The sequence below is a fragment of the Rhinichthys klamathensis genome, unplaced genomic scaffold, assembly GCF_029890125.1.
Source record: "Rhinichthys klamathensis goyatoka isolate OS25496 unplaced genomic scaffold, OSU_Roscu_1.1 h1tg000262l_1, whole genome shotgun sequence".
Lineage (NCBI taxonomy): Eukaryota > Metazoa > Chordata > Actinopteri > Cypriniformes > Leuciscidae > Rhinichthys > Rhinichthys klamathensis.
Window position 1 is genome coordinate 555,892 of NW_026606783.1, and position 22,760 is coordinate 578,651.

The 22,760-nt window shown below is 39.0% G+C and overlaps 1 protein-coding gene across 1 annotated transcript in view; it reads left to right on the top strand.

Moving 5' to 3' along the window:
• Positions 1 to 21,728, top strand: part of bcl3 (BCL3 transcription coactivator) — a 29,268-nt gene extending 7,540 nt beyond the window's left edge. The window contains exons 3-9 of the mRNA XM_056267721.1: positions 9,120 to 9,228; positions 16,023 to 16,230; positions 17,060 to 17,148; positions 17,289 to 17,366; positions 17,658 to 17,825; positions 20,595 to 20,661; positions 20,756 to 21,728. Of these exons, the coding sequence (XP_056123696.1) occupies positions 9,120 to 9,228; positions 16,023 to 16,230; positions 17,060 to 17,148; positions 17,289 to 17,366; positions 17,658 to 17,825; positions 20,595 to 20,661; positions 20,756 to 21,279 (1,243 nt within the window). The 3' untranslated portion in view covers positions 21,280 to 21,728. The remainder of the gene's footprint in view (positions 1 to 9,119; positions 9,229 to 16,022; positions 16,231 to 17,059; positions 17,149 to 17,288; positions 17,367 to 17,657; positions 17,826 to 20,594; positions 20,662 to 20,755) is intronic.
• The last annotated feature ends 1,032 nt before the right edge of the window (positions 21,729 to 22,760 follow it).

The window sequence follows — 22,760 nt, forward strand, 5'->3', positions numbered from 1 at the left end:
CCCCCTCGTGGGCTTTGTTTTCCCGGTTATTTGTTTAATAAATCGTGTTGCCTTGACTACTGTCTGCTATTGGGTTCATCCTTCCTCACCCTCATAACAGAATGAACCGACCAGAACCGAACCCAGCAGACATTACGTCCTCTTATGTCCGGCATAACCTTGATGATCTTAAGGATTGGTGGCACAGGACCATCGCTGACTCTAAGAGGGGCAAACTCCCGATTCCCTCCCAGGGAGAGTTATCATTGTGTGAGTATGCCCGGGTCGCCAACGAGAGGAGGTTTTTCCTGCCTGATCACCTCCTAAACCGCTACCTCATTGCGGGTCTCAACTCTCCTCCACCCCTGGCTGAACGGGAGAGCCTGGTTTGCCATTCGTTCGCTGATGTGGTGGATTGTTTATCGAGGAGAGAGTCCCGGGGGTCCATCTTGTCTTCACCACCAGTCAAGCTGCCAGTGATTCCGGAGGGTCGTGTCCTAGGCGTCGTTTCCCAGGGGAATCAAGCTGGTTCCACTCCCGTGACGTCATCCGGACCCGAAGGTCTACTCGGCAAACGAGAGAGACGGCTGTCGTGGGAGTCGACTTCGGAGTCCTCTTCCACTGAGACTGCCGTCCCTGCTGTGCTTCCGCAACTGGTCACAAGCCCGGCTACGTCCTCTGCACCGCGACCCAGGAAGAAGAAGAGGAAGAAGGGAGCCTCTTGTCCTCCGTCTCTGTCTTCCCCAGAGCCCGCTCCAGCGAGCGCCGTCCCAGAGCCCGCTCCAGCGAGCGCCGTCCCAGAGCCCGCTCCAGCGAGCGCCGTCCCAGAGCCCGCTCCAGCGAGCGCCGTCCCAGAGCCCGCGCTCCAGCGAGCGCCGTCCCAGAGCCCGCTCCAGCGAGCGCCGTCCCAGAGCCCGCTCCAGCGAGCGCCGTCCCAGAGCCCGCTCCAGCGAGCGCCGTCCCAGAGCCCGCGCTCCAGCGAGCGCCGTCCCAGAGCCCGCTCCAGCGAGCGCCGTCCCAGAGCCCGCTCCAGCGAGCGCCGTCCCAGAGCCCGCTCCAGCGAGCGCCGATCCCAAGTCAGCTGCTGTGAGAGCTGCGGCCGATCAAGCTGCAGAAGCAGTCCTGCGATTGGTATCAGCTCGTCAAAGGATGCCTGTTGTCATTGCCGCTGAGGCTTTAGCTAATTATTTGTCAAGTCTTGTCAAAATCCTTGAACCTGTCTGTCCTGCCTTGTCCTCAACACCCGAGCCTGTCACGGTGAGCGCAGCACCCACGCATGTCTCCGTGAGCGCTGCACCTGGTCCTGTCCCTGTGAGCACAGCACTCGATCCGGTTCCTGAGAGCGCAGCACCCACGCCTGCCACAGTGAGCGTCAGACCCACGCCTGGTCCTGTGAGTGCTGCTCCCGAGCCTGTCGCCGTGAGCGCTACACCCAGTCCTGCCCTGTCACCTGCCATGTCCCCCGTCAGAAGTCCCGTTACCTCATCCTCCGTGTCCTCTGTGTCCCCTGTGTCTGAGTCTGTTGCTGCAGCATCCCCGACTGTTTCCCCGTTCGTCCCGGTCTCCACCAGCCCCCGGACTGTTTCCCCGTTCGTCCCGGTCTCCACCAGCCCCCGGACTGTTTCCCCGTTCGTCCCTGTCTCCACCAGCCCCCGGACTGTTTCCCCGTTTGTCCCTGTCGTCACTAGTCCCCGGACTGTTCCCCCTGTCACCACGAAACCCCGGACTGTTCCGCCCAAGTCTCGTCCTCGTGTGTCTTCCGCCAGACCTGCCCTGAGTTCTTGTCCTCAGCCCTCATCCCATGGACCCAAGACCCCCAGTCCTCCCATCCACCCTGGACCACCCCCCATGAACTCTGTGTTTCCTCCACCTCCTTTGCCTTGTATGTTGTTTTTGATGTTTCACCCTAACCCCGTTATTGTTTATTCATGTATGCCGCTTTTAGTGTTTTCCATGTTTTGTTGGTTTTTGTCAATGTCTCGTTCCGTCTTGTCTTGTGCTTAGTGTCCCTTTGAGGAGCGTCTGGTAGCCGCTCCTTAAAGTGGGGGTTCTGTCATGATTCTGCCATCATGTTATTGATTATTCCTGGTCTTGTGGCAGGATCATGACAGAACCAATGTTTTGTGTACAAGCGCATGGCCAATTGTCATGGCCATGTGCTTGTGTTGTCTCGTCTCTTAACCCCGCCCCCTTGTTATCCTGATTCAGTCTTTATTGCTTCACCCATGTCACCTGTTATGTCTTGATTAGTCTCCTTATTTAATCCCCTTGTGTTTGCTGTCTTGTGTCGGTTCATTGCCAAATGTTACTTGTGAGTACCCTGTGAAAGTCTTGTCTTTGATAGTCATTGAAAGTTTAGTCTTTGATAGTCATTGAAAGTTTAGTCTTTGTTAGTTTCTCTTGTAGTGTTGTTTGTTTTCTAGTGTTTTGTCAGTGTCGTTGTCTAGTAAGTCACCGTAGTCCTGTCTTGTTTTGCCCCCTCGTGGGCTTTGTTTTCCCGGTTATTTATTTAATAAATCGTGTTGCCTTGACTACTGTCTGCTATTGGGTTCATCCTTCCTCACCCACATAACAGGGGTTGCAACTTTTAGACTGCACCTGTCCTGGACGTTTCTGAATGGTTAGTGGATACTGGATACATTTATGCAGTTGTTGTGGAGTTAAATTGATTCATCTCATCAAACTTTTACACAAGATGACACAGTTCCCTGAGGTCTTTATAAGACAACTGTGACATTTTTTGGTCAAATAGTGTTCTGTGCTCGTCTGTGCAGCAACGACAGAACAGTTTGCATGCTTTGCTCAAACTTTTACCATTGCGTTAGAACTGGTTACACTGTTGTCACTTGCGAAAACCAAATGGTGGCGCGTGGGTGGAAACGCGTAGATAAGGGACGGTAATATTATAATAAAATCCCCTTCCTAGTACTGTACGTCAAAAGGAGAGTGCTTATTTTTTGACATGCTTGCAGAGAAAGGCTTACCAAAACAAAGATACTGGGTTGTCACTTTTCACGTTTTCTGGGTTGGTAGATGCACCAGGGACCTGATTATAGCATTTAAACATGGAAAAAGTCAGATTTTCATGATATGTCCCCTTTAAATATGGATATTTCTCTTACAAAAACCCATCGCTTCGCTTCAGAAGGCTTTTATTAACCCCCTGGAGACAGATGAATGGATGTGCTTTTTGGAGCTTCAAAAACTCGGCCACTATTCAAATCCATTACAAAGCTGGGAAGAGCCAGAATATTATTTAATATAACTCTGATTGTGTTCGGCTGAAAGAAGAAAGTCATATACACCTAGTATGGCTTGAGGGTCAGTAAATTATGGGACAATGTTTGGGTGAACTAAAATGAATATCCCTTTAATGAGAGTGCATTGAAGAAGCAGTGATTCCAGATCACATCGTTTAATGAATCACTTAGTCCTGTTCACAAAATCTGTCTGAATGATTTAAGTCTCAAATAAAACTGTTTCTGCTCTGAAAGTTCAAATCACTGACTTGCTCCCAAGAAGAATATCAGTGAATAACAAATGTATGTTTGTTTCTTTCATAAAGAAGATAGAGCGTTCCTGACATTCAAATGTTACAGCATTGCGCTAGCAACACCAGTGTCATGGGTTAGATTCCTAAGAAATGCATGATAAAATGTAATGCAGGCCACAAGTCGTATCACTTTTATGGTGCTTTTGTAATTTTATGGAAAAGAGCCACCAAGACAATTCTTCAGAATTTCACCTATTATGTTCCATAGAACAAAAACAATTCATGTGTAAGTTTAAAATAACATGCAAACGATGAGGTGAACTGTTAGGGTGAACTGTTTTCTCAGTAAAATGTTGTTGATATTTTGTTTGTCTTTCTAATTGGTGAGATTTTTTTAAACCACATTTCCTCACTGAACTGATACGCTGCTTAAATTTATAGCAAAGTTTTAGTTTCCAGTAGATCCCTATTTCCTGGTTTCTGTCTATTGTTTGCATGCTGTATGTCAATCATGCTATTAAATCAACTGCATTTACACAAACAGAAAAACAACAATCTCTATCTTTTTTCTCACACACTGCCCTCCCCCTTGTGTGTGCTCTGTCCTGGCTCTTGCGTCAAAGAGTGTCTCGTGCTCTCACCTTGTTTTCTTCTCAGCACTTCACAGACCCTCATTTTCGGGAAAGCCTGATGTGAGTGCGAGCCTGTTGTGTGACTGCGGGTTTTTTTTCAGGTGTCTTTTTCTCTCTCTCTCTCTCTCTTTCATCTTTTTTTTCACTGCTTTGTGCGTTTAAAATGAATGGGCTCAAAAACCCAAACATCCGCTCTTCACTTCCTCCTTTACCGCTTTTTCTCTGTTGCTTATCACTCTCTTCTCCCCCCCCCCCCCCCCCCGCCCCCCCCCCCCCCCCCCCCCGCTCTGTACTGTAAGCTTACATCCCTGTGCCATTTCAATTCTTTATACCCACTTTCTCCTCCTTCCTCCTCTCTTGTAGTCTACGCATTTGTATGAAGCACCATAAGATTACATGACAGGTCATGCATGCTTTAAAAATTCTGTCATCATTTATTCACCCTCATGTAGTTTCAAACCTGTATGACTTTCTTTATTCTGTGGAACACAAAAGAGGATATTTTGAAAAATGTCCCTACAATGAAGGTCAATGGGGTCCAATGTACATTTTTTGGACCCCATTGACTTTCATATATGGACAAAAACAATTTTCAAAATATCTTCATTTGTGTTTCACAAAAGAAACAAAGGGACAGACTTGGAACGACACGTATTTCTGTTTCACAAACGGTAATGTATAGTCTTAGTAATGCCAAAGTTTTCTTGAATTCGATTCTCAGGGAATGTATTCAATGCACTTTGGTTAAAAGTGTCTGTCAAATGTATTCATGTAGATTTTTAGGTTGTATGTGATGTGAAAGCTGTTTTCAGCTCTCGTGGCTATGCAGAGAAATATAGAGCCTTGACACAGGGTTTCACTCACCTTGCTTGTAGGAATTTTATAGTCTCCTCTATACCCATTCAAGTTTTTTTTAAATAAGAGTGGTTGCATGTGTTTGGCTCAGGCTGTTTATGTCTTGTCTCAGCCTCTGAGTTTGTTTGCTACAGCAGCAGCAGGTCTGTGTGCTATAGGGGATGTTAGAGGTTTGTGTTTCTGGGCTGTACAGGATGCCACACATGCGCCACTGCCCCGCCATAAGCCCTTCATCTACTTCTGATGATGTTCAGGTTCCTACGTCAGTCTCAGCCTGGGCCTTATCTGTGGCTGCGGTCTAACTAACTCTCAGTCACTTCCAGGAACCCAGAGAGTTTCATCTGTCGAAAAGAAAGAGAGAGAGAAACTAAATTCTGACCTGCAGTATAAGTGACAGCAAAGCCAGTGATCATCACACAGACAGAATTGTGACCAAAAAAAGGGCCAACTTTGTGTTTTGGATAAAAATAATGTACATAAAGGTATTTATTGTACATACTAATGTAAAACTAATTGGCCATCAAATGTGACAAGAACATAAGATAAATGGCCAATTAGTTAACATCAGTATGTACATTAAATATCTTTATGTACATTATTTCTATCCAAAACACAAAGTTGGCTTTTCTTTGTCAGCCACAAAGTGATCTAAAATATAAAGTATCTTTTTGCAGACAGATTTAACGAAAGGCTACCTGCTTTTTTGTTGTTTTTTTCTGTATGTATTCTGTATCTCACGATCAATTTGTACAAATTCGTACAAGTAAGTAAAAGGTGGCTAATTCGTACGAATTCGTACGACCTCACTTGTACGAATTCATACGATTTGTCTAAACCCCAGTGATGGGTAGGTTAAGGGGCGAGGTCAGGGGTAGGTCATTCGTACGAATTCATACGAATTGGGCAATTCATAAAATATGTACAATTTAGCAAAAATCTTACGAATTCGTACAAGTGAGGACGTATGACATTTATTCATTTTCATTTTAGCTGACGCTTTTATCCAAAGCGACTTACAATTGCTATATATGTCAGAGGTCGCACGCCTCTGGAGCAACTAGGGGTTAAGTGTCTTGCTCAGGGACACATTGGTGTCTCACAGTGGATTTGAACCCGGGTCTCTCACACCAAAGGCATGTGTCTTATCCACTGCGCCATCACCACCCCCCTGGTATGAATTCGTACGAATTAGCCACTTCGTAAAATTCTACTATATCAGTGTTACCAGCAGTTGCAAGGAACACACAATGAAGATGAAGATCAGGTATAACGTCTTTAATCCACTCAGAAGGTAATACAAAACAAGGCAAGCAAACAAAACCAACCGCTATACGGAAACATGACCAGACAATGGGTGAACAAACACAGCAACTTAAATAGCAAGGCAACCGAGGGTAATTAATGACACACAGCTGAACTGAAAACTAATCATATCTGTTACCATAACAACTAAAGAGTGGTGGGACTGGGAAAACTGAACAAAGGAAGACAGGAAATTGGTGAAAACAAACGAAAAGTCCGTGATGGTGAAACTAAGAATAATCGTGACAATCAGGGGTCTTCAACCGTTTTCATCCCAAGTACCCCTTGGTGAATACAGATGGAGGAGGGACTATCTTTTAAATGTTGTATAAAATTGTATTGTAATTAAGCCTGACCTGTAATAACAGTAATATACAATTTTAATGTATTTACTCACTTTTGTTTACATTGCATGTTAAAATATTCAATCCTTATTTTTTTTATGTAATATTGCCGTGCTTATTCTAAATAATTTATCCGTGCACATCGTTATTTTTTGTCAAATTCATCAAAAACTTGCAGTGATTTCTCATATCTTCTCTTATGATGTGTTTATTGGCATTGAGGGGCGGGACAACCTGTCACTCACATGAGATCACAGCAATAGTAAACAACAACCATCCAACGATCCAATCAATTCCCAAAGGACAAAATCAAGTCATTTTGTCAACATTTTTTCTTGTTCGGGAAGCAGTTTCACTCTGATATACATCACAGTAGGGAAGAAAAGACTATCACAACTTCCATTTCATGCTGACTTTAATCTCTTCTCTGGTGATGTGTGCAGTTCCCCTCCAGTAACCTGTCACTCAGATTAGATCGCAGAAATTAGCAAACAACAATAAACCAATCAATTCCTGGTTGACAAAATCAAGTCCTGCCCTACAGTTTGTCTTGTTTGAGAAGCCTTTTTACACAAATATAAGTCCCAATAGAGAAAGCGATTGTAATTTCCATTCCATGACGACTTTGAAGACCCATGTATGTATTATTGTACTAGCGCTTACTGCAAATGCAATAGGCAGAGATTTGTTAATTTCGTGCTGCTCTACTTGCAGTTTTGATGCATAGAGAAAAAATACGTCTGGCCCATATGCCTTTGCAACATGACACAGGCCAGTTTTACTCGTTCTGTGTAAACATACAATTCTGATAAACCTGATAAAGACTCCTTGATCCAAAGCTCTTGTCACAAGGGCTGAACACATGGCCCTGATGGCAGAACTGAAAAAGCATGAGATTTCCTGAAGTACGCTGACGTTGACCTCACTTACAGGAAAGGAGGCAAATAAAGAAAGAATTAAGCTACTAATAATCTCTTCTGCTTTCTTATCAAAAGCAAGGAACAGGCAGTTCAGGCAAGTCATAGCCTGGGTCAGGCCAGCTTGTATTCATTTTGACTAGATCGCTCTTCTCTTCCTCTTTTGGTTTGATGCTTCATGCAGGAATTTGATTGTATGGTGACTGTTGATCCAAACAGAAAATCTTCTTCGATCTTATGTTATATATCACCTGTTCTTATACATGTTCTTATACACTTGTGGTTAAATGTGTAGTACTTGATTTCCTTCTCTCTGTTTTATTTCCAAACTCTTGCCACAATGGAATAACCCACATGAGACAATTGCAATAGCCAATTATAGGACAATATTTACATTTATCACTAGGAATATGAATCAGCTCCATAATTCAAATCATTGGTTTCCCCACGGTCTGTGTTCCGGCTTGTTTCATCCCACAGTGACTCAATATACAAGTCAAAAGACAATATAAACAATGAGAGCCCCTGTTCTTCACTGTTCCCTTTTTTCTATCCCTCTCTCATTTTTCCAGTTGTTGCAGTATGACTTCCCATCAGGGCCTATTAACATTCTTGCCACAAGAACTGTTTTATAGTTCATAATGCAAGAAAATAACATTCTACATTGATAAGAACCCTAAGTTTTAGTCATGCTAAAAAAGCGTTTTAAAATTATAATATCTTTTATCTTGTTGACTTCTGTATGTTTGCAATGCTTCAGATATTTGTTTTATAATATGCAATATTCTATGGCCATATATGTTGATGCACTTTGCACATAGTATTGATTCCACTGTTTTAATATTGTTTTGCATTTTATAGTGATCAATTGGTATACAATGGTGCATGTTTTACTCTTCAGATAAGTTGTGAATATGTATCATGCTTGTGTTTCAAGTCAGTGCAAGGTTCTTCTTTGTACATTTCTCAGGGTTTCATGGGAAGTTCTGCTAGAGGAGTCTGAAAAGCACAGAAAGCCCCTAATGCAACAGTAAATATAATGATAATTAGTATTCAAAACAGAAAGAACGGTGCCATTGTCCCTGAGGGCAGGAAGTGACTTCAAACCAAAGTAGCTGTTACTGGAAGCAGATTTAGAAAAGAAAAAAAAAAATCATTTAAAAGATTTCATGAAGAGTCCCTTTCTCTTTCTCACACACTGTTTTCTTCCTCTTCCCAAACTTTGACTTCTACACTCTCACCTCAGAGAGGCTTTCTGTGAAATGATAGGGAGATAAGCATTTCCCTGTACTCACCAACACTGGTTGCATTAAAAGCCACTGTGTACAATATGAGTCATACACATGATTGTTTTTACAAACCTTTAGTCCACCAGGTGAAGTGTCATTCAGTCAACTTTTTGAACTCGTTGACTGACTTGTGCGGGCCGTTAAACAAGACAGTCAACTCTGTATTGTTACAAGAAATGCATCACTATACATTTTGATGGTACTAGTTTTGTTTGTGTGGTTAAATGCTAATGAATTTACAGGACTATGCATGCTGCTTTTGCTGTTATTTCTGTGTTTAGGTAATTAATGCATCTGTCTATTTGCAGACCTCTTCACATTGCTGTGGTCAAGGAGAACATCCAACTGGTCAGTTGGCTTATTGAAATATTTCGACGGGCCCACAAAGACCTGGACATTTTCAATAACCTACGACAGGTAAGGTGTATACAAACACAGCAAAAAAATGTAGCATTTTACAATAAGGTTTTATTTGTTAAAGGGATAGTTCACCCAAATCTGTCATCAATTACTCCCTCTTATGTTGTTCAAACCTGTATGAATTTCTTTCATCTGCTGAACAAAAAAGAAGATATTTTGAAGAATATTGGTAACCAAACAGTTGATTTATATAGTATTTTCTTCAGTCAATGGGAAGTTAATATGGAAGTCATCAACTTTTTGGTTACCCATATTCTTCAAAATATCTTATTTTGTGTTCAGCAGCAGAAAGAAATTCATACAGGTATGAAACAACTTGATATGTATGGCAGCTTGTTTCTGCCATGGAATAAAAAAAAAATTCTCGCAATTGCAAGTTTAAATCTCGCAATTCTCAGAATTCTCGTAAATCTCAGAATTGTGTGATATAAAGTCGCAATTGACCGATCGCAAAGACCCGCCCCCTTTAGTTACTGTTGCTATGTCCGACAAGCGACGCCGCTCTCACGCCACACACCATGTTCTCACACAGTGAAAAATACATTGTGGAGTAAAGAGGACACTGAAAAGGCGCTGACAGACCAGGTTACTTTTGATATGAAACAAGTCTCAACTTTCAAATTTGGTCATTTTTTAAAAGAAATTTAAACAATAAATACCATTTTGTGTCTCTTTAATGTGTCTGATAGAGCCTCTTAAAGCTGCTCGTGAACCGATCATCTCTTCCTTCTAGTTAATTCATAGCATCAAATAAACATGAAAGAACATACGAAGGAATGTTGTTTTAACCATGGAAAGATATCAGTACACTCCGTTTTTCAAGTTCAAATCCTCCAACGTTAATCTACTAACTCTCCTGACTGCTTTGTCCGTCAAAAATGGCGGATTCGGCAGATGGCGGATTATGATTGGTCAGATCGCCTGTCAATCAAACTCCCTGCGAAGGGTCAATTGTGAGATACAAAATAAGAATTTAGTGACAACCTTCCCTTTAAACTATTCAAATTATTATATTATTATTAATACTATTATTAACATAATTATGAATACATTTAAATCATTGAAATATTTAATATTAAAAAAGTATTTAATGCTTAATTAAAACACTTAAAAAATCAAGAAATCATATATTTTTTAAAAAAAAACTTTTATTTTTAACAATTGGTTTTGTTTGTTTTCCAGTTTCTATAATAAAACAAGCAGCTTTGTCATTAATTATAGCAGAAATACTGGAGGTAATGTGTATTGTTAGTTCATGATATTTAATGCATTAACTAAAGTTAATGAATTGAACCTTATTGTAAAGTGTTATTACCTACATTGGCCTTTGCAGCAGGGTGTAAAGGAAAAGAAGGGAATTAATGTTAGTGACTGTTGGATTAAGAGGATTTAACAAACAACACCGGGCTAGTTAAACCTGAGTTCTTGTCCCTGTGGGGCATATGATGGTTTACTGTAAATTTCCACAATAGTGTTCTTAACTGTTACATGATACATTTAGCTTAGGTTTAAACAGAAGAGGAAATTACTCCTAGGGCACTGTTGTTCTCAGGCAGTGCCACCGTACTGTTTGCGGTTATTTGAGCACCTTTAGTAGTCACTGGCCTGCCCACTTGTGTGCTCACCACATGGCCACCACAACACACTGTGTGCTTCGCTTCATCTTGCTCCCATGTGTCAGCAGCATTGTGAGCGCACAGACCTGTCAGACTGTTCCCAGGCTTTCACATCCTACTCTTCTCCTTTTTGCAACTCCTGGTTGTGTTAACCCTTACTTCCACCACTGACACTCAACCACATTATCAATTACCGCCATTGCATGTCTAACCAGGCATCAAAAATTACCTCAAATTCACGTTTAGGTTTCACTTGACGTACAGACGCACTCTTTCACACACACAAACACGAATGCTTGTATATTCACAGGCACTCGGCAGTTACCAGAAGCTGCGTGTATGTCTTAGCCGCGGCCTGAAACTTGTTTCTGTCAGATTGTTGAGGTTAACATTTGTGTTATATCCTGTGTTCAATTCTTATTTCCCCAGAAATGTGAACTGCACATTAGCATGTCTTTGAAGATTAGATGGAGTTTTGATTAACTTTTATTGCAGCATTTGAATTACTGTTTTGGTGTTTCCAAATCCAAGATTAGTGAGGGAATACAATGATTAATGTGATATTATAATGACAGGTAGACACACAGCTGACTGGTACGATACAGAGGAAAGTGTTACTACAGCTATCATTATTACTACCACTAGAAGTGCATAGTACACGGTAGAATGACTTGTATCGCTATGTCTCTGGTTCAGCTCCACACTTTTGTAAATCTTGTCCTCCCACATGTCTGTCATGACTGACACTGACATTTTAAATGCACATGAGAAGAAGCATGCAGTGTGTGTGTGTGTATGTGCACATGACAAATGTGTTTTGCTCATTATCAGTCAAGCAAGACAGCAGCTGATGAGTTGTTTGCATGGCCTGTCTGTTAATTCAGTTTACTGGAGTATGTATGTTTTTATACTAGTATGAGTGTATGTGCAAACACAGTTAAAGCGGCTGCTGTATGCATCTGAACTTAAGTATCCTCATTCCGAGAAGTCACATGACCCCCCCTCACACCCTGGGTTGTTTCTCAACATACCTTGTGTTGAGGTTTGAAGGGTATTAAAAGGGACTTTCCCTCTGTCTCTCTCTCTCTCTCTCTCTCTCTCTCTCTCTCTCTCTCTCTCTCTCTCTCTCTCTCTCTCTCTCTCTCTCTCTCTCTCTTCTGCACTCTTCTGCACTCTTGTAACATGGTTATCTTTTTATCTTTTTTTTACCCTGAATTATAAAACATTCCGGTCTGCTTTTACTACGAGTAAGAGACCCGTTGATATCTTCACAGAAAGACTAACCCATAAGTTAACTATGCATAGCTATATTAGCATTAATTCCGAGCATAAAGCATATCATAACATAGTGCCTGTTGACTTCCTTAATGCATGTTCCTGGTCTTATTGTGAATGATTCATTGGTGCATGTTACTTCAAAAGAAAAAAATACCTTCTATTTTCCTCCTGTCAACTTGTGTCATTTAATGTTAATGTTAAAATGCCCCTATTATGGTTTTCGAATATCCCCTTTCATGCAGTGTGTAATATAGCTGTTTGTGAATGTAAACGTTTTGCAAAGTTGTAAAGTTGAAAGTGCACGATAAATAAAGTTATTGTCTCCCAAAAGAAAAAAACGACTCTGAACCGAGTTCAAACGAGTTGTTTTTCATTCGAACTCTGAAACGAGTTGTTTTTCATTCGAAACCTACTGCTTTGCGGTTCTACGTCACTAGAAGATACATTTGCATAATGCCCCCTATGCACGTTGTCTACTGACGACTGTTTCTTAAATCTCGCGGGAGTTCAACACGTGATTCGCAAAACGCTTGCTCTTGAAAGATCAGTTCTCAGTTTATTTGGACCAGCTTGTTCCTCAGAATCACAACCTGTAAATATAAATAATCATTGGTGTATAGGCTATATTTTCTACCTTGTTCAAAATATGTAGTATTGTGTAAGTTTCCGGCTAACGGCTAAATCACGTTATCACTGTCTTACTGAAATGGTTCTGCTAATCAGCTGTGGGCCACTATTACCTAAAATTGTGTCTATTAATGCAGATTATCTGTCGTTCTTACTACTTTGAGTAAAGATGAAGGATTGAGCAAGATTTGTTTTACAATGTTACATCAGTCCTTTACGTTAGTGCTTGGCTAATGTATGCGTTGTTATTGATTCAGTTCCCGCATGTGCACCACAATAAATTTGAAATATACACATCGGTTTGTTGATGAACATACACTTGTTAATGATAATGGTGAGGAATTACAGTTGCAACCATCTAATGACTGGGCCATCTGGCCAATCAGAGCAGAGTAGGCTCGCGGAAACTGGAATGGAGGGATCTAGAGAGGCTGATTCATCAATCGAGTCGTTTAAGAATCATCGAAAAATGTGGTGATGTGAAATGTATATTATGAGAAAATTTCACTTTTTTTTTTTTTTTTTACCTTTGATGCATGTAAACCTGTTGTAGTAAATTAGGAGCCTTTAAAATAGCATAATAGGGGCACGTTAAACAACAGCCAAATAGCTACCTTGCTCAGCTTGGTCACACTGCTCTGTTGACTGGTCACACTGCTCTGTTGACTGGTTTTAGAGGGATTTTGGGCACTTTTCAGATGGTCATGCTGGGGGACCAGATGGCCAACCAGTCTAAAACCAGCTGACCACAAATTTGGTCAGGCTGGGAGACCAGCTTAAACCACATAAGACTGCCAAAACATGTTATGCTGGTTTATCCTGGATTTTTCAGTTATTTAGATCTGGCTCTATTTTGCCATGCAATATTTATTTTGCATTAAATATCCTGCTTCACATACATCGCATTATGAAATTAAAATGGGTTTCATTTCAAAAGTGTGACATGAATGTATAAAACAGCATTCATATCTTTGTTGCATGGATTGAGTGCACTGTTTATTTATCCTTTCTTTTCTTGTCCTTGTGTTCTTGTTTCAGCCCAGTCATCAATGCTACATTATGCAAGATTTAGTTTCAGTTCGCTAGAGTGGGTTTTTGGCTCATGCATGTGTCATGAGTCTTCCCTTCAATCACTTTCCTTATTCGTCCAACATTCCCCTTTTTTATTTCTTTTTTTCTGTTTTTACACACAGGAATGTGAGTCTAAGAACTCACTGCAGGGGAGAGGAAAGGGATTTTCCCTCTCTGATCTATCTCTTCCCTTCATCGCTCCCTTTGCTCGATCATTTCCGGCTCCTCCTTTCCCTTTCTCTGTCCCTCTCATCCCTCCTTTTCTCCCCTCATGCTCTTCCAAGCACTTACATTTCCTCTTTAAACCTTTATTGGTGGTTTATTGGTCAGTTATTGCAGGTTCATTGGAATTGTATAATGAGAAAGGTACTATTGCACTAAAACTTCTCTTCTCATGTAATTTGACGTCCTTTCTTATACAATTTCCTGTTTCAGGGCATGCCTAAAGAGGATGTGATTGTGTTTTATCCATCACTGTTTCTAAGTTAGATTTGTAGTGATTGATCTGGGCACAAAGAAAAATCCATCAAATTTTATGTGTGTGGTAACATGTCTTTTAGCACATACACAAAACTCGAGTGTGTGATGCTTGGTGAGTCAGAGAGGATTCAGGGAAATAGGAGAGTTGTTTTCATAGGAAGGGAGGGCCAAAGGCATTGTGACACCAGAGGAATTTCTGTCTTCATTCTCGCTGTACTTTTTTTCTACTGTGCCTTACTGGAACATCCTCCCTCCAGTGACAAACCAGTCCCTCCTCTCTATGCTATAGCCGAGAACCAACTTTACCTGCTAGCAAGCCTGAACTGATGCTAATCTTTAGCGGGTATCATTAAAAACCACAAATCTCTCTTTATCTTTTTCTCAATCTTCCTCTCTGTCAACAAAACATACATGATAGATTATTTCACTTACTATGCAGTTTTAGCTTCCTATATTAGCAGAAATGCTAACTTCCAATTGATTATGATTTTATTGTACGTCTGAATGCAAGATTGAACATTTACATTTTCAAGAACTGTCAAGTGACTAATGTAATGCTTTATTTGTGCTTCCTATCTGTATATGCTTACATTGAAGGAACTTGTGCTGTGTTTTGTCATCTTGACTCTCAGTTCTTGTCTGTAAGCCTTGACGTTTTTTTTTTTTTTTCACTTTATTGTTTAACTGCTTTTAACAACGCTAGTTCTCAAGAATTTACCTCAGGTGAAGGAAACGAAAATAAAGTTCTCGATGATTGGTTTGACCAAGATTACTTGTAAAGTTTCACTAATGTGTATACACACAAGCAGAAACTCAAACTTTGGCGTGTTACAGTTATGTCGGTTAATTTATAGGTGGAAATCAAATATTTAATTAAAAATTAAATAAGTGTATGTTTTTCTATAAATGTATCACTCTACTTTAATCAGTTTATAGTACATAGGGCTGTAACCACCACCATAGACATTGTAATCAAATATGGCCAATAAAATAAAATAATTTACTAATCACAGAAGATAAGCACGAATTACAATTGTTTTGCAATAGAAATGCAATAGAAATGACTGACAGTAATATCCAGCGATGCAAACTACTATATGAAAATATAGGCAATCATTTACGAGATTCATGCATTCCATAACTGAAGTGAAAAGACACATTACAAATTTACTTGTAGCATATTTGTAATGCTATAAAGAGTGAATATGTGCATATTTAAACCAAAATATTATTCACAAATAGTTCAAATGGATTACTTTACAGTCAATTTTTGTTCTTTTACTGCTTTACTTGTTCTTTACCCCCCCCCCCCACAAAAAAAGTAAAATGGTTACGCTCGTAGTAGTAGTTTGTGTGTTAGATAAGTCATCGCATAGCTGTTTACAAAGGGGCGTTAACCCAGTTTTATCTCATTAGATCTGTGGAACTGACCTTTAACCTGTTAGACAAGTTCCAGGTTAGCAGCTACGGTTACAGGAATCCACACCAGGATGTGACTCAACCTATTAGTCCAAATAAAACTGAACACCTTATCAGACATCAGAGTAGTAGATTTTTTTTGATACACAGCTTAAATATTGACATGCAATAAGAGTTGTGAGAGTTTTGGTCATGTGGTCTAAATATAACTGGCCCTTAAATATACTGTGGATTTGATTAACTGATTAACTGATTAATTAACACCCCCCCTCTCTCTCTCTCTCTCTCTCACTCTGTCAGACACCATTGCACTTGGCTGTAATCACCCATCAGCCTTTTCTGGTGAAAGCTTTCCTGGATGCAGGATCTGACCCTGGAGCTCTGGACCGTAATGGACAGACAGCGCTGCACTTGTGCTGTGAGCACACAGATGTAGACTGCCTCTCTGTCATCCTCAGACACTACCCCCAAAACCCTTTGCCCCACCTGGAGATCAGGAACTATGAGGGTGAGTGCTGGACCTACATCTAGAATGGTATATTTATTGAATTACATACATATATTTTTTGTAGCACAATAGGGAAATGTTATTTCATAATAAGGCTAAGCTTCACGCCTTAAATCCACAGGGGTGGAGCTCAAGATCCACCCATTTGGCTCTGCAGTGAGCACCACTTGAATGGATGTGCTGACACTACAGCTCTCTTAACTATATGGTCCTGTTTAGTACAGCAATATAAGCAAATACATAACTGGAAATGAACATTTATCCTGTTTGTTTCATAATCCAACACTTTTGGAAAATTATACATGCCATCTTCAGAAGGCCGAACTTATTTTTGTTCCACTGGGGGGCAGACAGAAAAAGAGCTGCTTGTCATGGATTTTCATGCATGAATGTATGATTATGTTTTGGAAAATTTTTGCTCATCGGGAAGGAGGGAAGTATATCGCCATCTAGCTTTATTTGTGGATTCTGACACAATAATTCCCTCTTGTAACAGATAACCACTTCTGTACTACTAAAGAAAACTGTAATTTAAGTATGCTGAACTAACCGTTAATATTCTTTTATTTTATTTCAGAGTGTTTTATCTTATTTTGTTTTCACAGTTTCAGAATATTATCATTTGTCCTAAACAGTACTTGCAGTTGATATTGGCTTCATTCATGTGTAATAAATGTAAGATGAGACATTTCCTGTTGCTGTCACGATTCGAAAAGTCCCTAGAAACACAGAGTTTTAGTGTTTTGTTTGTGTATTGTTGAAACATGCCGAAACTCGCTTCAGTGGGTCATTCAGATTACTGCATGAATATTTTGTTGTTTCATTTAAGGTCTGACACCCCTCCACCTGGCTGTGCAGAAAGGAGATAAAACATTGACAAGACTCACATTGGAGAGCGGAGCTGAAATCAACGCTGGGGTCAGTGAATTTGTTGTCATATCCACTATCTTTATGCTTTCAGATGTGATACTATCCCTGCAGTATCGTTGCAATTAGTTGTGTATTATGATCTCTATGGTTCAATTGTTTATTATGTCTCTTATTCTCTTTTAACACAGGATAATAAAAGCGGTCGCAGTGCACTGATTCATGCTGTAGAAAACAACTCTATTGACATGGTCATCTTGCTGATCGAGGTGTGTGTGTGCATATCTTTTTTTCTGTTGAGTTTTTTTCACACTTCACATGTGATGTCAAATCCAATGAGTCAGCTATTCAGCCGATCATTTTCTTGATCATCACTTTTGTCTGTTCCTTTCATTTTTATCTTGTATACTTCTCTATTGGTGAGCACAGGAAAGAACATGTATAACTATGAGACTGAAATCTTTAACTATTAATCATTATTACTCAGTGTTTGTATGAGAGTGGATGAGAAGCAGTTATTAGTGTTTCCAATGTTTTTTTCTGTGTGCTGTGTCATTCAGAGTGGGTGTGATGTGAACGCACAGTCTTATAGTGGGAACACAGCCTTACACAGCGCCTGTGGCAGAGGTCAGATAGAGATTGTCAGGGTCTTGCTGAAGAATGGAGCTGACAGTAGTCTTAAAAACAACCACAATGACACCGCCATCATGGTAGCAAAAAACAAAAAGGTAAGAACTGAAAGAATGGAAGTAGTGTATTTGAAAACATGTACTGTATATTTATTAGTCTTGCCTAGTTATGTATTTATTTACAAAATAAAGTGATTTTTTTCTATTTATCAACATCATATTTAGAAATAAATTAGAGAAAGTAACCAAGTCTTTCATTATAGTTAATAAAGTCAGTAGAATATATATATAGTACATGAACACTGCCAACAAGTGGAGATTCACAAAACTTACATTGCTCAGTTGTATTGCATATTAACCATACACCTTAATTGCCAGTCAGACGTGTCACCAACAGTGTTGTGTGTTATATACAAATTATATACATATTATATACGCGTTATATTCAGATTATATACAAAGTAATTTAAAAGTTTCATTTAAAGACATTTCAAGCTTTCTAAATATAGTTATATTTATCATGTCTGTGAGGCATATGCTGAGTTTCGGTTAATTTATGATGAAGTGCGCTCCAGTTCACGCGCAACAAGTGACCGCGCCGGCACCTCCATGTCATGATTATATTGTCTGCTATATTTGCTCCTTATTTATTAATTCCAGGCAATTGGTTGATAAAAAAACTGATTAAAATTAAGATACAATTTATACAAAACGAAATTCTCTTTAAAGAAAGGCTTTCTTCAAAACAAAACTTAATGAAGTGGTCAAAATCATGTCTGACCCACTTCATGTCTCCCGATATATTGCACATATACTCCTGCTGTTTACTTTTTATAATCAACATAGATGGAAAAAAAAAATAACATTATAATATTTTAACAAATATGAAACTAAATATAGTAGGCCTAGACTCTCTATTTGTACAAATTGCTGCACATTAATTTAATTCTGAATTTTGCACACATACAGTAAGTTGAAAGGCATTTGTTTACGTGCATAGTAAAACATATCTGCAACATTTATCAAGTTCACGGATAATTGTGCGTGCATTTATTAATCATTATGATACTAAAATCATAATAAAGTAGGCTATACTATGTACAAAAAAATCAGATGAGCCCAGAATATGAACTTTAATTATGTTTAATTACACGTTAAGCATTTTCCTCCCATAGAAAACCATTATAAGAACGCTTAATTTGGCTTAATGCAGATTAGAATGTCCCCTTTTCTTCACCATGCGGTTCAGGACTTCCATAGAATACAGCCTGAATATAATTGCTTCCAGAAATAATTTTTGGGGGTGCTAACGGGGTGCTTTGGTCTTTCTTGGGGGCTTTCTTTCTAGCCCCTCCCTAGCGCCGCCCATGCATATGCCTATCCATTAACGGGCATTTCTTCTTAAATATTCAAAATTCTGATAAATGCATTATGCATTTATGGCATTATATATGGCATTATGCATAGTAGAACTTTATGTAGGCCTACACATTTAGGAACAGATATTGGGTTCTGCCCAAAGTCAAGCAACATAAAAGTAACGTAAAAGTAACGAGTACCGTAAAAAGTTACTTTCCATAATGGAGTTACTAAGTAAAGTAACGGATTACTTTTTTAAAGAAGTAACGAGTTACACTACTTTTTAAAAGTAACTTCCCCAACACTGGTCACCAAAGATACATTATTGTTGTACACCATTTCTTCTAATAGAAAAATAAACAAAATAACATTTCATATTAAAACTAGTGATTTCATTTGTGATTTAAAATCTCAGGATTTTAAATCTATTTCTCATAATTAAAACATTATAAAGTCGCCCTGTAGTCAATAGTTGTATCCCTTAAAACTCATCTTTGATCACCAAAATTACATATTTAAACTTTTTTTTGTCCTGTGAAAAAAACAACAACCCCAACTTCATGCCTTAAAATCGTTTGAATGTAACGCCCTTGCTTTGTTTAGTATACGTGGATCCATTGGTTTGCTAATTAGCCTTTTGTTTGACTATGTTGTATAGTATAGCTAATAATGTGTTGTATAGCTAATAATTTGTTGCTAATGTTACACAAACCATGTTCACTTTGCCGTTCCCCACCCTTAGTCAGCCTTCTAAAAATCAGCATCCTTAGAAACGCTTTGAACAACTCAGAACGTCAGTGGAGAAAGGTGTATATAGTTGATAATAACATTGTAATATACATCAAATATCTAATTAACCCGCTATATTGCCAAATGTACACGATTTTTCATTTCAACAGAAAAATATACCGGGATAACCTGGCTTCCCTTGAGACTCCCTTGCTTCGCAGCAGTTAATGATATGCTAAAGCTCGCCTGCACATTGATGTGATTGGTTACAAGGTAGTTTGTGATGTCAGAAACGCCAGCGATTTCAAACCGTGTTTTTCAGACTGTCTTTAGATCACTGCAGTTTTAAAGAGAAAATACTCAGCAATGTTGTTGACTTGACATGGTTTGTCATATTAAAGCATATTAAAAACGCCACATAGACATATAAACAATATTTAGAAACATGATTATCACCACAGGGGGATTTTAAAACCTGAAAGCGATGCTTCAGTTGAAGAACAACAATTCTAGTACTTCGAAGTTTATAATACTAAAAAGTATTTGGGATGAATATCAGATATTTACTTCACTTTGTCACACATTCAAGCTCTATTCATCCGTCAATTTCGGTGCTACATTAGCAAAGCCTTATTTCCTGTGTCAGTCCACTCCAGGCTTCTCAAGTTAAAGGTCCCTGAAGTTTACAAAACAACAAAATTGGCCCCATAATCTATCCATGTGTGTCACCATAACTTCTGTAACTCATCTAAACAAGTATTTATGTGTTTTTGTCTTAAGGTGTCTGATGTGCTGCGTGGGAGGGGCACTCGCACCTGCAATGGGAAAACGTTACCTAGCGGTAATGGTAAGAGTCTCTCTGAAATTACAAGAGTGAAATTATCTCTAAACACCTCAAGTAGACCATTTAAAGTTTTTAGTCATTTTTTTCCCCTGTTTAGGCTCTCTGTCCCCTGGCAGCTCCAACCATTCTCCCCGGATGACTCCCACTTTTCAGCGCAGTACATCGCATTCTCCTGTGACTCCAAATTTACCACGAAGTCAGTCAGCAGAGAGCATTTCAGAACATCAATCACCGATGAACAGCAATGAAAAAACCCTTCTGCAAATGTTGCCTCGGACACACCATAATATAGCAGTAGACAACAGGGCAGGCTACGGAATGGGACTCCATCCTTTCCCGTATCTGTCACCGTCTGGGTACGACCAAATTAAGCCGCCTGTCTCTCACATCCAGAGAAGGACTCTAATCGCTTCCCCTCTTTACTATCCCCCTGGTATTCAAAGACCTCCATATTACTCAGATACACAGATAATCTTACTCCCCAGTATCCCTGTGCCAATAATCCCATATGGCTCTCCCTCACAGGGTGCTGGTAACCAATCACGGCCATCCAGTCGCAGCAGTGACCAATCAGACATGTCTACTGTGAGTGTAAACAGTGAAGAAAGAGGTGTGAGTTGATAGCTGCTAGATATTTAAACAGCTGGCCCTCTTAAAGGGATAGTTCACCCAAAAATGAAAATCCTGTTTGAACATGTTGTAACTAAATGGCTTTGGTGACCATAGACTTCAATTAGTAAGGTTCCAGCATGAGTAAATGATGACTTTTGGGTGAACTGATTCCTTTATAAGTGGTGTTTGAATATTATTTGTGGTTGGACAACATACTGACTGATTTATAGCATGTATATGTATCTAAAAAATTTTTTTAATCTTTTCAAATTTTTGATGCTGATGTTATGAAGTTTTGCTAAATCAAGAACATTACTGTATATTTGTGTTACCAAGTGTTTTGCTATGTAATTGAAATGATTATGGATTATTTTGTCATGTATTTTAAAGAGCTATGATATTTATACTTCTATAGCAAGAACCTGATCTTTTCTTTTTTCCCGGTTTCGTTGGTGTTTTTTTTGTGTTTTTTACTGTGGCGTCTGTATATTTATTGACAGCATTTTGATTTTCCAGAATTAAGTTACCCAAATTCGTATGACAGAAAATCTCTAATCGCATTCATGTTTACAAAAAATGTAATTGTCAAAAATTGTATTTCACACAGTGAGGCCCTCAAAAGAGTATCATTAGGGTACACACATGACAGCCAATATCAACCAAGTACAATGCATATAGAGCTCAGGATAATTTTTATCTACAATGAACATTGTCAACTATTGTCAAAGAAAGCATTTTGAGATTGAGATTTTTTTTGCAGTTATATTATTTATGTGCCTGTTGATTACACCAAAATTGTTACTCGTGCCAATTTTATTTTAGTTCAAATCTTTGAATGGCAGCTTGAAATCTCTGTCTGAGGAAGTTATGTGACAAATTATGAGTTTTGACTCACTGGCTTAAAATGTATAATCTTGTAGAAAGCCAGTGTGGAAAAAATGTAACTGTGGTAACAGGAGAGTTAAAACCATTGCCAGAATCTTTAGAAACTGTGATTAACATGATACAGACATGGGCTTTGATATGAATTTCAAAAAAGGTACTTAATTGTGATATTCCTGACAGTAATGTACAAATTTTGATTTTCATATGAATGTGTGAATATAAGTGCAGCAATATAAAGTAACCTAGTTTACTTTGAATAAAAAATACATATTTTTATACATATCTATGCATTTCATGACTAATATTTGTATAATACAGTAGCTGACATGATTTCTTCAAACATCAACAACAAATTCAATGCTTTTCTTTTTGTTATAAGTTTACTTTTTCCATGCCTTTATAATTTTTCTACTTTTCAAATTATTTTTTATGTATAGATGTATTTATTTATTCACCTTTTGTCCAGACATAGGCTTTCAATGTTATCATAAAAATACATTATTTCATGTTTAAAACTAATGATCTAAATATACATCGTCAATATTTATTATTTATGTTAATAATCATGTTAATGTGATAATTTTTCATACATGACGAAACATTAT